Source organism: Pinus tabuliformis, chromosome 4_2 (assembly GCF_031772625.1).
Source record: "Pinus tabuliformis cultivar Carrire ecotype Pingquan chromosome 4_2, CPIR1, whole genome shotgun sequence".
Taxonomy (NCBI): Eukaryota; Viridiplantae; Streptophyta; class Pinopsida; order Pinales; family Pinaceae; genus Pinus; species Pinus tabuliformis.
In genome coordinates this window covers 870949485-870965972 of record NC_142304.1, presented here as the reverse complement: position 1 = coordinate 870965972, position 16488 = coordinate 870949485, and the positions used below count along the sequence as shown (strand labels likewise).

Genomic DNA, 16488 nt, shown 5'->3' with positions numbered 1-16488 from the left:
CCCAAGAACTTCCTCAATGTAGCTTCAAAAACCAACTCCAACTTCTCACAAATGCTCACACAAATGCAATGAGATAGCTGTGAGGAAATATGAGGGGGTTGGATCAACTTTATAGGCGTGGGAGAGGGGTAGAGGGGCTAGGAAACAATTTAAACAAAAAAAATGATTTCAAGTCCGCCCAAGCCGCCTTTTTTTCTTGTTGCCAAGACCTGTCGGTTTAAGTCGGGGCTCGGTCAATCTGTTACTGAACCGGCTGATTCGGTGACCAACTCGGTCAGTTCGGTAACGGACCGACTGCTGAACTAGATAATTGACCTAGTCGGTCCAGGCAGTGGTATGGTTTGGTCAGTCAGTCCAAGTCAGACCGACCTAATTTTAAAACTATGGGTGTGAGGGGCCTTGCCCCTCCACTATTGCTGCAAAAGGGGGTCTAGGGGGGGAAAGCCCCCCCACACCCCTTGCAAAATATTGTAATTTCATAGTCAATTTGAGCCATTCATTAGGCGGAAGATCTGACGGTAGAAGTTATGTTAATTTAGGGTTTTTTTCCTTAGAAGGCAACCCTCGATTTATATGAGTGAATTGTATTGCGGTTGTGGATTATTATTCTGTGCATGAAGAAAAGAGGAGAGACCGTGTAAGAGGAAGAGGAAATGACAATGGATTTGTTGTAGGTTGTATCTCTTCATTTTGTTGGATAATATAAAATGAATGATTGATTGTTTCTCCGTGGATGTAGCCCAAATTGGGTTAACCACGTATATTTGTGTCTCTCTTGCTTTATGGTTTTCTGTGCTTGTTTTTGCAGCAATATTTTATGCATTCCATTGCTCTGTTATTTAATTTTCAACAATAATTTTGTCTTAATTTTGGAGCTTCTGTATGACATTGTTATGGATGGATATACTCTTCATTATCTTTTACGTGCTCTTTTATAACGGCTTTCTGATTTTCGCTAATGTCTAATGCATGGGATAATGTCTCATGGTTATTAATGTGCCCTAATTGTTGAATATTGTTTAAAATTGTAATTGTTGGATGCTATTGCATGTGTTACTCATTGATAGTGAATGAATGAATGTTCCCATGGGATTATTGTATTTTATCCTTGAAAATCCATTAACAATTGTCTAAGAGGTATAAATATCTAAAGGGGTAGCAAAAGTTTGTTCCTTTAGGTCTCCTTTAAGAGCGAAAATCCCATATCAAGATCCTTCATGACTCCAAACCTCCCAAGGGTCTAGGCACTGGTCAAATTTCCTTAGTGGTCACTAAAACTGAAAATTACCTCTCTTTTAACCTATATTTTTCGTCCCTTTAAGCATAAGAAGGTTAATCTAGGGCTTGGTGCAAAATCTTTTGGAGGAATTTTTTAATTTTATTTGGATAGAAGTCTTCCTTTGTGTCTTCTCTAGAGGACCTCAAATTTTGGTGGAATTCCCATAGTGGATTCTCCATAAATTTTGACGCCCTAGTTGTCACATCAAGTGGGAACCCTAGAAGCTAATCCTTCAACTTACGGATTTTTTAAAGGTAATTTCTTTACTCCTTGGTGAAGTAAATCATACATTGCTTTTTCTCTCACCTATCTTGACCTTGGATGCACATATATCTCATGTCAACTCTCAACTGTAGGTCTTGTGTAGTTTATTGTCAAAGGGGTTTTTCGTGGTAAGTCTTACTAGCTTCTCCCAAAGCTTCCACCATTTGTTGAACTTTCCATTAAATGAGCTACTTTGCCTCACTTCAAACCTATCATAAAGACATTTATCACAAGTGAGTAACACTGAGGCTCCCCCTGTCAATGGAAATTCGAGAAGAGCATGGGACTTATGCTGTGGTGATAGTGGGCATTTGTCCCAAGTGTTGTTATGCCCTCTAGCTTTTGCCTCTTTACAAGGCCTATTAGTTTGTGCAACAATAGGTCCCATGCTTTTTGAATATGGAATGACACTATTTTTGTTTTCTAGCAAGCCTTCGTTTTTTGTTCCACTGACACTGAAAAGGTTTAATTTGTAGAAGGATGCCTAAAAGAATCAGATTATAGAACACTCAATTTGATATATGGTTCTATATATATAGTTATTTTGGATCCAAATTGGAAACTAGAAGATGTTGGGCAATTTGTAGAATGCTTAGTTTACTATATGGTTTAATATGATTTTTGAGAGCATTATTGGCCCAGATTGAGAGCTGGGAAAAACATTGATATTAGAGCTTGGAAACTGACCTTATTGAAGCATTTGCAGTGGTTGCAGAAATAGCAAATATAGTGCTTGCTAGTTTTGACACTGACGTTGCAGGGTTGATTGTGGTTGATCAAATTATTGCTAGGGTTTGAGCTAACAGAGAGGCTTCTTGATCTATTGATGACCCAAGGTTTGCAATTGGAAAGTGTTGGGTTGAGGACGTAAAGTCTACATCTATTAGGGTTCATTTATATGTGGACAAAGATTGGTGTTGGTGCTAGTTGTTTTGAGTATTTTGAGCATATGCTATTGTACTACAATTGATCATATTTAAGTCAGGTCACTATTGCTAGGGTTTTTTGAACAAAGCTGCTAAGGTTTTCGTTTATATGTTGATACCATCAGGGTTTTAACAATGATGATGAGCAGAGAATTGATTATTGAAGTATGATGCTAGGGTTTGCTATTGGAGGGTTTATCCGTGAGAGTATAACACTGAGTTGCTAAATTGAGTGAGCAGAAAGATCTGATATTGTTGTTGATGGCCTTGTGCCAATATTGCAGATCGACAAAGTCGACAAATTGTTTTGATGTTATTTATTTTATTGAGCACAAGTGGACCGAGTTTGAATATTGTGAAACGTGGTCTGCTGTGGTGAATATAAGGTTGGCAAGGTGGAGCAAGGCAAGAGATTGGAGTCTCCTTCAACTTGGAGCTTGAGAACACTTTAGTTTAGCAAGGTGGTGCAACAATTGGGCAGAGCGTGTGTAGGGTGGTGAAGCATCCTTTCAGTCGAAGCTGATAAAACCAAGGTGTTGTGGCATCATTCTAGTTGGAGTTGGTAAATCAGGGCATTGGAGCATCCTTCCAATTGGAGCTGGTAAATTAAGGAGTTGAAGCTTCCTTCAGGTTGGAGCCTGTAGACCAGGGGGTTGGAGCCTCCTTTAGTTGATGCCGAAAATCTTGGAAGTTGGAGCTTCCTATTGATGTAAATTTTGAAGACCTATATTAAGAAGCGTTCGGTGGTTTTTCTCCTAGAAGGGTTTCCACCTAAAAAAATTCCTTTCTACTGTCTTGGATGTTGTGCATTGGTGAATGGTGTTGTTTTTTGTTCATGTGATGTGATGCTTACTGATGTTTTTTATCTAATGCTAAAAATAATCAATGCTCTATGAAGTTAAATTTAATTGATTGAAGTGAAATACTAATTCACCTTGCTCAATATTTCCAACATAGTCGTGTGGGTAGGGAAAGACTGTTGCATGACCGTGTCTTGAGGGCAAACGATGGACTTGTGTTGAGACATCACATGGGTTGGCTGAGAGAGCTGTGACATGACCAAGTTGGGCACGTTTGGCACATTTTGGATTTTGTAAACTGTGTCAGCAAGCCTAGAGGGTTGTGGCACGAGTTGGGGTTTGTTGTACATGGAAGTAAGTGGAGGTTGAAATTTGTTGAAGTTGTAGCATTGTAATCTGGGAACCGATGAGGTTGCCCTTATACTTGTATAATTTGGTGCACATTGTACATTGATGTTTATGTAGCATTGTGACATTATACTGTTATGTATTATTCTGGCATATCTTTATATATGGATGATTATATACTTGTGAAGTGAAGTAAACAGGCATTTTACTTGGGTTAAAACTTAAGATTGCATGTTAATTCTACGAACATAACATATCTAACTCGTGACTTAAGTGCAAGTGCGAGAGGCATAGTCCAGGTGTAAGTAGTTGTAAGTTGGTCAAGCCACGACGACAAACCACACTAGCGCCGCGTGTCGAGAGGTGTCGACGTGCCTTAACTCGAGGGCCGCTTTTAGGGTGTGACAACTCATCTTTAGTTATGTGGGATTCTTGTATGTTGCATGCTCCCAAATGGAGAGATTTGTAGTGGTTGTAATGGTTTTCTTTATTTAGCGTTTATGAAAGCTATCGTGTTGAGTTATTGTTTGCCACAATGGTGAAGTGAAGCTAGTATGTTGGTAGGAGTTTAAGGGTCAATATGTCGCTGTAGATGAGCTTGTAGGCAGGGCTTTTCGTGTTTTCTATGCTAGAGAGGAGGTTTTGCAGTGTTGATAAAATCGCCAATTTTTCAATAACGTCTGGAAAAATTGCGATTTTTTTTCGATATTTCCCCCATTTTTGCTGATTTTGGAAAAATGAATATATTTCGTACTTTTAAATGTGTTGTGGTTTTCTGATTTTTGCCAATTTTTTCGCTGATTTTTCTGAGAAGATGGTTTTTGGACCCTTGATATTTTTTGTCTATGTCAATTTTTTCAACACTAGAGGTTTGAATCTGCCTGGTTAAAGGCAATGCATAGTTTCAATTGGGAGTTTTTATGGAGCTCCATGTTATCGAAAGGAGACGGGTACAATTTTTCAAGTTTTCTTTCCTTAGTATTAGGAGTTTGGAAGTCTTGGCTATAGCTCTTGGTCGATGGCCAACGGGAGTCATGACCAAGAGCCATCTCGAAAGTGGGCTTATTGAAATATTGCCCCTTGGAGAATGAACAAAACTGTCGATGGAAAGACCTTGATACACTGCGGCCCCAAGCAATAGACCGTCATATGACGACCTTATTTCCATTTATCGGACCTATCAATTAACTTTCGAGTATCGAAAGTTTTTAAAGATGATGTTAGCATCATGTCATGAAGGATGACATGGCAATGCCACGTGTACAACACATGCCACCTAAATTTGGCCGATTTAAGTATCCCAACTGTAGGAATGAGTGACATGTGGTACATGTCAGGAAGTGCCACATGTTAGAGGATACATTAGCCTCTGCCACATGTCAGGTGATGATAGGACATTTGAGGTATGAGGTGGCATGTCGAGTTGGTCACCGGCTTATCATCCCTCAGGAGTTTGTAAGTGTTTTATTGTTATTGCAGATATGTCTAGAACTTGGTACCCCAGCCTATCGGCACAACAAGTATCGCTGTATTGGCATATGGATGCATGTTTATGCCATATCTGCCATATCGGTATATCAACACAATGGTCACTATCAACATATTTGACATTGGAACCCCCAAAGGTTTTGGACAAGGGATATATCGAAATTTGCTCATATGGCAAGGTCCCAGTATGACTGGCGAGATGAGGAGGTGTACCCATGTGGGAGCAATGCATAGCCAAGGACAACTGTATGTCAACCACGTTGTTGTACAGATGATGATGTGGCCTCATAATGGGTAAATCTTCAAAGGGGCATAAATTTGTTCATATAGCTGGAATGAAATAAAATTTATATCGTTGGAAAGCTCTCGACTAGCAGAAGACAATGGTGGTATTGGAATTGTGATTTGACGTGATGGGAGTAAGAGGATTTTTGATAACCCCATCTTCATTATAAACCTTGAGGATTGGGTTTAGATTACACCCAACAACACTAATAAGGTATTAGGGGGTTGGGTGTGTTACAATGTGTTTAGGAGAAAACCACACATAAATCCAAAGGCAAGAAATTGGTATATGCTTGCATTAGACAAGTTGGTCCTTGATGAAGAGTGTACTTAAGTACGGAGTCAATTAAGCAAGTACATCAAGGAACATGGATTATTTGCTAACTTCCATGCAACTAAAGATCAAGACAGGTTGAATCCCTATCAAATGGTGGAAACTGTATGGTTTCTATATCACACATCTACATAAATTTGCGGTGAGGGTGCTTTTAGAGGTTGTTAACACTTCTTCTGCAGAGAGGTGTTGGAACACCTATAGCTTCATCCACAACATGAAGAGAAACAGCTTGAATGTAGATTGGTTAGAAAGCTTGGTTTATGTGCACTACAATTTGAGGTTGTTGCCCCATTATTGTGAGGTAGGGAAGAATGATACACCTATAGCTTCATCCACAACTTGAATGTAGATTGGTTAGAAAGCTTGGTTTATGTGCACTACAATTTGAGGTTGTTGCCCCATTATTGTGAGGTAGGGAAGAATGATACACCTATAGCTTCATCCACAACATGAAGAGAAACAACTTGAATGTAGATTGGTTAGAAAGCTTGGTTTATGTGCACTACAATTTGAGGTTGTTGCCCCATTATTGTGAGGTAGGGAAGAATGATACAACATATGTGACTTGGGACAACAATCCAAAGGAGGCTAATTTGCAGGATGGATTCATAGTTATAGAGTGCTTGGAAGCTGAACTTTTGGGTGATCATATTCATGGAGAAAACACGCCACCCCCATCCACTAGCAGTTTTCCGGATGTAGGGGATTTGCCTTTAGCTTCGCAATGTTTAGCGTTACATGGGGGCCATGTAGTTGCTGGTCATGTTCCATGAACACTTTCACCTACTCTTGCTCCTCTTCTTCATATATCATGGGAAAAGAAATTAGAAGTTTCTTGTGGCAAGAAGAAAGCTTAGTAGATACTAGATCTCTCTCTTTTTGTTGTTTAAAAGCAGTCCCTAGAAATTAGTAATTTGTTTTTATTATGGCCTATTTCGTAAATATTATATGACTTTTTAAGATTGAACTTTGAACTTGCCTTTAAAGTTTGAACTGTTGACTGAATCTAACAACTCTTTGGTAATGAATATGATGCTTTGCTTCATTTCATGGTTGATGTTATTTATTAGTTTTTGTTGATGACAAATTTTATATGTTGAAACTTGAAGGTTGATGTTGTGGAATGTGGTTGATGATAATGCTATAACTACTAAATGATTGATGTTATTTGTGTACCAAATGGTTGATGCTTTAATGATCATCATTAATCTAGTAGTTAAATATATGTTTTCATGTTTTCTGTAGTTGACTCAACTTTTTGCATGTTTTCTTTTGAATATATATATGCAACAATTATATTAAAATATGTATTATATAAAAAATGCTTCTGAAACATTCCTCTACTGGAAGAATTCTGCTTCCAACAGCCTTGGGAGGGGGAATTTTGATAAGCAACTGCACTGGGGCTAAGGTATTGACCAAACCCCTCCCATGATTAATAATTAATGGAGGTCATTAAAAAAGGTTTTTGCCTTTTTGGGGTGGATCCCCCCCTTCCACTTGTCAATTCAAGAGCATGTCAAGGAGTGGAGGGGTAAATGCCATAGACATGAGCCCCCCTTCATTACAATTTGGTGATTTTTTTTAATTAGCAGTATTCGATTCCCATGTGTGAAACTTGATGGCCTTACCCAGGGTTAATGGCTATCATTTCTAGCTTTTAAATTGGCTGCTTAATAAGGGTTATCGGTATGTTGAAACATAAGCATGATCATTCTTGTTTGGCTTGAGGGTTTAGTTTGGAGCTCCGCATTTTGGTGGAGGGCCTGACACTGAGTGACCCAACTGGTTCCCTGGGATCAAGGCGACTCTATTGGTCCTTATCTGAGAGCCTCCAGGTCTCACTACTGCTGCTGCATTTTCAGGGAGATTTGTGGTTTAAAGAAGTGTCTTCACAAATGTGATAAAGACATTGTGGATGCCCATGGCAGTTTAATTTACTTGGCACTAGCATGGGCAAATTGGAAGCATGGTTTTGAGGAGCACTCAGAGGCCAACAAGGCTGGGGTCTAGTTCACCCTTGAGGCTGTATATGTCATTAGCCCTTGAGACTGGTAAGAGGAACCATGGGCCACTGCGGATTTTGCATAGGAAACATACAAAGTTGTCCACCATTCTGGACACCATATCTGACCTGGTAGTGTGTATTTCAGCTCACATAAATCTTGACCCTACACTTGGCCTGCCTGATCACTTTGTTGATTTTGCTGCATCTGGCCTCACATAAGAGTCTAATATTTCTGGTGAAAATGGAAGTTTGGAGACCACGTTGACTTTGTAGATGACGCCCATTCTGCGCTTTAATTATCTGTTAAAATTTGTTTGTTTTTTCTAATTACATTTTTGTTAATCATGTAAGACAGTATAGTTGCAAATTCATAAGCAGGCTGGTTTGGTGCCATAATCTAGTGGCTGTATATGTAATCTGAGCTTATCACTGCTGTCTCTGTGTCTGTTAATTTCGCTAGTGAGCATTTGGATCAATCATATAACTCTCTGCACCACTTTCCAGTGAAGTCACCGCATAATGAGTTTGTTGTGCTATTTATAACCTTCGTAAGTCCAATTTTATTAATTTGTTAACTCTACTTTTACCTTCTAAAATGATGGGTGTCCATCTTAATCTATAGTGGATATCTGTCTATTTGTTTATCTATCTTAGTTCCTTCTTTAGGATACTATATGTGGAAGCCCTTCAATTTGTTGAGAAGGATGTCTAGAAATGTCCAGATTCTAGTATCCTGGCGACATTAGCCATCTACCTGTGCAAAAGGTATCCTTTGTTGTAGTTTCTCCTTATGTTTCCATGCCCTTCTTGAATTATTGGTGCTTTTGTTTGAACATTTTGAAATACCTTGTCAACAAAGCTCATAATGAAATGGCTACATGGGTTATGTGGAGTCTGGACATCTATTAGTTCTCTTGCAGCATCTTTAAATGTATAGGTTGTTTGTTGCAGGTGTTACGAGAGTTTTCACACAATCTTGTGCCATTGAGAAGCTCAGTTGGAGAAGACGTAAAGAAGGAAGTCAAAGTGATTTTCACAAGTTCTGAGGAGGACAAACATTTCCTTCTGGTACAACCAAGCTTGGCATTCAACTGTTTCTAGCCAGTAAGGTATATCTGTTATTTTTGTGCTTGGAGTTGACATATTAGGTGGAGATGCACACTGACATTAATCTTTTACTTCAAGAGCGAACTGCAACAGCATGTAAAAGACCAATGCAAACAGATCTTGAGATTTGAGGACGTGGTTGATGCTCTCATCAAGTCAGGAAAAACCATTGTTGGCTACAACTGCCTAACAGGTTGTTTGATACAAGCATCTGTACATTTCGTGATATTTGGATATTGGAATGGCTTTCATGCCTTTTATAGTTATGTCAGTGAGTTCATTTTCTGAGAGTAATCTTGGGTTATATCTTTATGCCTGCTAATATGTAAACTTGTTACACCTGTACTGTTCGTTGCAGATTTTACTATGATTTATTCAAGCTTCATAGCACCCTTGCCGCCAACTGTGAAGGAGTTTTTATGCTCTCTCCAAAGCATCTTTCCTCGTGTTTTAGACATCCGTCACCTACTGAAGGAGGTTAAATCTAGGGAGACCCCTTCCATAAAGAAGGCCAAAAACTTGCATGCTGCTCTCTCCTACTTGAACAGGCAGTTCTCCCTGCCTCTGGATCTGGAAGTACCCCTTGAATTTAAATGGTATTCTCTACACTGTGCATGCAGAATCACATATTAAAATTCATGTTCTTATTTCCAACATATGGGACTACATGGTCTAATAACAGATTTTGCTGTGTAGTTATGGATCCAAAGGAGCTGAAAGTCACGGCCATACTGTGCTGAGGTTGACCTATTTGTTTGCTAAAGTTTGTCGGTTATTGAAAATCAGCTCATCAGATTTGAGCATATCGATTGATGGATGTAAAGGAGCCTTGGCAAGCCATGAAAATATTCTTTACCCTGGGGCTATATGCCTCAATAAATTAAATGGGGAAGATGTGAATATAGAGAGAGATTCTTATTCTAAAAATTCGCACATTATTTTCCTCTGGGGATTTAAGATTGGCTCCTCCGCTAAGGCACTTTCAGAAATGTTAACCACCATCCATGAAATATGTCAAGAAGGTTTCAGAGTACAGTTGGTGGACAAGAGCTGTGCATTTGTTAAATTCAAAAGGGCAAAGTACGCAGAGTTTTTTCTTCAAGATTTACAATCTGGAAATAAAAGTTCAGGGTTTGCGAAGTCCAGGCCCTTAGATGATTTCAGTTTTGGAGGACTGAGAGCTGTTAACTATGCTGTGTATGAACAACTTTGTAAATCATCTTTATCGAGGACCAACTTAGCCAATTCCTTGGAGTTGGTCTTGTCTGAATCTGGTTACTTGGCTTACAATCCTACTGCAGATTTACCATCACCCAAAAACAGTGCTTTAATTCTCGAATTAGACAACCTTTAGTGAGGAGATCGGCATGTATTTCTGATCAACATCAAAGGTTACAGCTATCCATATTTTACACACGGAAGCTTTCAGTAATCTGCCTATTTTCTCAGTTGCAAAAAGAAGTTTGCCAATAGCAATCGGTATTTGTTGTTGCTGTTGAAATGTCAGTGCTCAATGGTTCAAAGTTTAAGTTTTTAGTACGTGTTGGTTAGTATAGGCTGGCTAACAGAGGTCAGGAATATATATCTACTTGAATCATATTGTGTTTAAATGTAGAATAACTACGAACATAATGGGTTGTATCAACAAGAAATGTGCACGTCCAATGTTCATCTTTCGAAGCTTACCCAGGGAAAATGAAAGTGCTACTTTAATCTCAACAAACACATTGGCTGAATTTTGAAGTGCTTATTTGTTCACGGAAAACAATGGCTGTATTTTAAGTGATCTGTTTTACGTTGTTGCACTTGGAAAAATCAATACAGAAAGGGTTTTTGTGAACATGTTAGTGCAAAAATCAATACAGAAGGGTTTTTGAAAACATGTAGTGCAAAGATCAATACAGAAGGGTTTTTGAAAACATGTAGTGCAAAAATCAATACAGAAGGGTTTTTGAAAACATGTAGTGCAAAAATCAAGCGATCGTTAGAAAAATGAAGTAACTAGTGATTTCTGAGCCCCTGCCCAGGATGGGGTAACTATAACATTCACTATCAGCTCATCATCAATTGGTTGCAATAAAAAATTCTCACAATTTCCTGCTGTTAATGAATGAAATTGTTATTTCTTTGATAAATTCTATCGAGATTTTCTATCAACATTCACAGATTTAGATAAAATTTGATTAGGAAACTGACAGCATGTGCAAAGCACTACGAACGGTATCACAAAATCATATTTTCTAAGTTAATGGACTGGACATCAAAGATATTTTTAGGAAATTCTAAGTTTTTTAGTTGAAAAATATGTAGATGTTTGAAAAATAATATTTAAAATTTCATTATTATTCTTATCAAGTCCACTCAGTAAGATCATAACTCAGTAAGATCATAATTTTTTTATTGAGTTTAATTTAGAGTAAATAATTATTGATATAATTGTTTTAGGGGTCAGTTCAATTGGTGATTAAGTAATGTGAAGTAATTTTATGTGAAGTAATGTGAGTCTGTGGTAACTCAGAAATCCAAGATTCAAATCGCTCGATTGTGACCTGTATTATTTAGAAGATAGACTGTAGGATCCAAACTACAAAAGTTTATTGGTAGCCTTGTATCACATAAGCTAAAAAAATATTAGGGATATAATTAGTTCTTTTCAATAAAGTTTATCAGTTATCCCTCAAAATGCCCAAGATAGATTCGTCCTACCAACCCATACTGGCTTCGGCACCCGGAGTAGGAATTGTTAGACCTGTCTCTACTGCTAGTGATATGGCATACTAAAGCTAGGATCAAAGCCTAGGCATTAGCATCGAACAGTGCGTAACAGTAAAAGGTTGGTTGTAGGAATGGTTCTTCCAGTAGGTTCGACTGTCTTCCTTTAGTAAATATGGGCTGTAGGAATGAGTCTTCCTTTCTTTCGTACTCATTGATCTGACAGTAAAAGACTCCACCAGGTGTAATTCATTTACCCGATTGAATACACATCATGTGTATCTAATCCCGTTCCCGTCACTAAGAAACAGGGTACCATCTGAATTTGCATTCCAGTTTGACACATTTGAACAGAAACTACACTCTGATCTTGAAATGAACAATGAAACTCAAGAATGAGCAAACTTGAACACAATTGCTGGTGAATTGTCTTATATGAGCACTGTGGCCCTGGCAAACACAAGTAGATTGAAGCAAGCCTAATCACTATAGGCCCTTTGAACGATCTTTTACCCTATTCGTGTGATATCAGTTCCCTAGAAAAGTCCCTAGAAAAGAAAAGAAAAGAAATTAAATTTTAATTTATATATTTTCTATAATAATACAATATTATAAATAATAATATAGGTTAAGGAAAAAAGTCAAGTTCTTTGTAAATCCAAATTCTTTATAAATAAATTTTGATTTATTTTTTACAATAATATATTGTTATAAATAATAATATTAATAAAATTAAAAATAAATTAGGATGGAATGAGAAAGGAAGTCCAAGGTTAAATGAGAAGCACATTAATTAAAGTGATAATTCTAATCACTTTAACAATTAAATGTGGAATTATCATAATAGATAATACTTAATAAATTAAAATTTATTTAAAGAGAATATATATAATATATAGAAATATATATATTATAAATAATAATATTAATAAAATTGAAAATAATTTGGGATGGAATGAGAAAGGAAGTCTAAGGTTAAATGAGTAGTGATAATTTTAATTATTTTAACAATTAAATTATTATAATAAATAATATTTAATAAATTAAAATTTATTTGAAGTGATAATTTTAATCATTTTAACAATTAAATTATCACAATAAATAATACTTAATAAATTAAAATTTATTTAAAGAGAATATATATAATATATAGAAGTATTTTTTATTTTTTGGGGATACTGTTGTGTTAATTTAAAATTTGAGTTTTATATTAAATATCATTTTTCAACTGAAAGTTGATCTTCAAAATCAGATTGCATTTTTAGATGAGTTTTCTCGCTTCAATGCACTAATTTAATAATTTTTGAAAATGTTTTATTAAAGCTTTTAAGTTGTAAAACTAAAGAATTATATTATTACATATTTTTTATTTTTTATTTTGAACTATCACATTAAGATTCTTATAGATCTTCTGCTGGATGGTTCGATGACTTTAAATATTTTAAATTTCTAATTTATATTATATCTAAACTAACATGCTGTAATGATGGGCCGTTTAATGGTTATAGTTTTTTTAAAGTTTCAAGATATAAGGGTCAGAACTAAAGAAAATACATTGTATTTAGTTTGATTGTGAAAGAAGATGAAATGACTAACTATGACAACAATATTATTATTATTATTATTATTTTACAACAATATTGCAAATCACTAGCTATTATGGTGATATTGTAAAATTTTAGCCATGCCTTTTCATTTTAGTGTAGTTGTCATTTTACAGAACTGTTTTAGTTTGGCATGTTTGGTGACATGTTTTCTTATATTTTTTTAATGCATTTGGAAAAAATAGAATCATATTTAATTGAGGATTTTTCTTTTACTATAATTTTTTTGATAAATCTTTTCTCTGATTGGTGAGATGATTATGGACAAAATCCTTCGCTGTTTTGCTCTTATTTGTTAGATTTCTTCATAAAAAAAATATATGTTGACATTTTGACCGGACCAATTTACATCATGAGTTGCTACTTTCTATGTTATTTTGTTAGGGATGTTTGTTTGGCATGTTAATGAACACACTACTATCTCCATTAAATAAAATTGCATATGGTTGAAAAATAAGACTAATCAAATGATAATTGTTGAGTTGGATAGACAAAAAGAATGATTATCATATTTCTGTTTGACAATATTTCGCGATATGTATGCCTCAATTTTGGTGAAGTCACTTTGAAATATGTCAAATATTTTTTTCAAATACCCAATATGAAATATTTTATGTTATTAGGTTATTTATGATATAATATTTATTATATTTCTATTATTATTAGGGGTTAGGAATATATTGATCACTTAGGAATTGATTGACTTTGATGTTTTTTTTTTTAAATATTATTTTTGTATTATTGTGTAGAAAATTGAATTTTTTTGTTTGTGTAGTTCAATGACACTAGACTGGTGGCCACTACGTCCATATAAGCTATCTGGGCAGACCCACTCGAAGGGATCACTTCCTGCGGACTAATTTAACATCTATTTGTCTTACGCATATTGAGTGATATTCCCCATCATAAATATAATTGTTGTGTGAATTAGTTGAGAGATTTAGTCCAATTAAAATAACTTCTACTTTGTGATCGGTTGAGATATTTTCTCAACTAATTAATTGTGTGGTTAAGATAATATTTCTATCTTAAACCAATAACTAATGTATTTATGTGTATATAATATAATGCAAATAATTTTTTGGTGTGCAATTAATTTTATAAATTGGTGTTAAAGCTGGTTATCTCCAGGCCCATAAATAAAAGAGATGTGAAATTAATCAAATATAGATTAGATTAGCATGATGATATGGGTTGTGTGAATATTTTAGTGTGGGTGACTTTAATGAATTGTAGAAAGGTCCATAGGCACAACGAATAGGAAGACATTGGAGTTCATAGACACATCAGGGTTCCAAACATGCAGACAACGAAATTTCCAGGCAGATAGCGGAGTTCTAGGCAACGTTCTTGTGTTTTCAAGCAACAATTAGGAAGTGGTTCAAATAGAGGTCACAGAGTGCCAAACAACGGATAGGCACAACGTCCAAGTTGAGTTTTGATTCCAACGGGAAGCTCAGGTCGGACCCACATCCCCATTTTTTTTTAGATTATTTGTTTGAGTTCATTACATGTGTTTCAAACTAGCAAACAAACTGAAAACCTTTCAAACATGGGTCCCTTAAACCTCTGTTAAACCACTTGCAACTGATAAGGATATTGTTAAAATAACTTGGCATGGGGACAAGGGGGCCCAATGCAGAAAAACACAAGGTTTGATGGAAACTAAATACCCAAGAAACATAGAGTTACAAAAAAGTATTGCCAACAGGTGGGATTTAGCAAGTGGTTATCAAATGCAAACATTGAGTTTAGTCCTAAGGGGGCTTCTGGAGGATGGTTGGTGCGCACCTTGGAATCACAATCTCCAAATCTCAAGAGGAGTTAGGAAGCCCTATTACAAAATTATTGCAGAGAATATAAGTGGGAACTGAACTCCATGTCTCCCAAAGTTGTCTCAAGCCAAAGCTTTTGGCGCAAATGAGAGATTGATCTATGTGAATGCAAAGCAGTACAAAAGGATTTTACAACGCAGACAGGCCAAAAAGATGAGACAATTACAGAGAAAAAAAATCACTTGGATCTTACCAAAAACAACAAAGAACAATACAATTGTCACTGCGAAAATGCATTTGTTAGGAGAAAAGCAGGGAAATCAAGTTGTGGATATTATGAAAAATAAAGAGGTAATTTCAAAGCAAGATGAACCTAGGCCAAAGCAAGATGAAAGTGAAGCTATTCCAGCAAACAAAGGAGAGCAATAATGTCACATACGACCCCACAACCACTCCATTCTTGTGGTCATCGGAGCTCTATGTAAGCAAACTCATGAGCATGAAAAAAAGAATCGAGTATATTGAGTTAAAGGGGCAACATGAAGATCTCAAATTAAAAGAAATTTTGGAAACCAATCAGAAACTGGAAAGGGAAAACAAGGTTCTCAAAGAGCATGTAATAAGCTTACAAAATAGTATGGAAAGAGGGCAGCAAGAGTTGATCACACTGAAACAAGAGTTAGAGCAAACAAAGGCAGTAGAAGACAAAGACACAACGACAAGGAAAATTGGCAGAGCAAATCAAATGGAAGAGTTTCAATCAACAATTGAAACATGGAAATGAGAGAAAACAAACTAAAGCAACAAATAGAAGAAGCTAAATCTTGGGCCCAAGTGGTAAAGGAACAGTTGGTTGAGCAAAAAGAAACCATTGAGAGACAAATCAAGAGGCAAATAAGAGAAGAAAAAGATAGGCAAGACAAGGCCACAAACGTCATTATCAAAGGCCTAAAAGACTATGGAGAAAAAGAAAGAACAAATATTCTAGCAAGGGATTTTCTCAAGGACAAGTTGAACTGAACATGGTATATTCAACAAGTAAATAGGATTGGTAGGAAATCAGAAAATGGAAGGGATAAGCATGTCGGAGTTTTATTAAGGAGTATAGAAGACAAGATGGTTATCCTAAAGAATAGGGGACTACTTAGAGGCACTCATATTTACCTAGATGATGACTTGACACTTGAACAACAAGGCAAGCAAAAGAGGGAATGGGAGAAAGTGAAATCAACAAGAGAAGTAGGAAAAAGGGCGTGGTTGAAAAATTGGAAAGCCCAAGTCAGTGAGAACTTAACAAATAAAAAATAGGGATGTGGGGCTCCTTGGGAGTATTTAAACACGATGAGTTGGAATTGTAGAGGTTACCAATGGAGGAAAGGATCGGGATTGGAGCCCATAGCAGAAGGGAAAGACATCATTATCCTTACGAAAACCCATGAGCATGAGGGTTGCAGGGTTCTAGAATTTGAAGGATACAATAAAATTTCAGTGTGGAACGAAGAGACTAGTACAGGGAAAGGACATGGAGGGATCATTGTTCTAATAAGGGAAGGGT

At 36.3% G+C, this 16488-nt stretch overlaps 1 protein-coding gene across 1 annotated transcript in view; it reads left to right on the top strand.

Annotated features, from left to right (window-relative positions):
• The window catches only part of LOC149172436 (poly(A)-specific ribonuclease PARN-like), an 82368-nt gene extending 72056 nt beyond the window's left edge, over positions 1 to 10312 (top strand). The window contains exons 5-8 of the mRNA XM_089424328.1: positions 8687 to 8803; positions 8921 to 9035; positions 9201 to 9438; positions 9539 to 10312. Coding sequence (XP_089280454.1) covers positions 8687 to 8803; positions 8921 to 9035; positions 9201 to 9438; positions 9539 to 10196 — 1128 coding nt within the window. The 3' untranslated portion in view covers positions 10197 to 10312. The remainder of the gene's footprint in view (positions 1 to 8686; positions 8804 to 8920; positions 9036 to 9200; positions 9439 to 9538) is intronic.
• The last annotated feature ends 6176 nt before the right edge of the window (positions 10313 to 16488 follow it).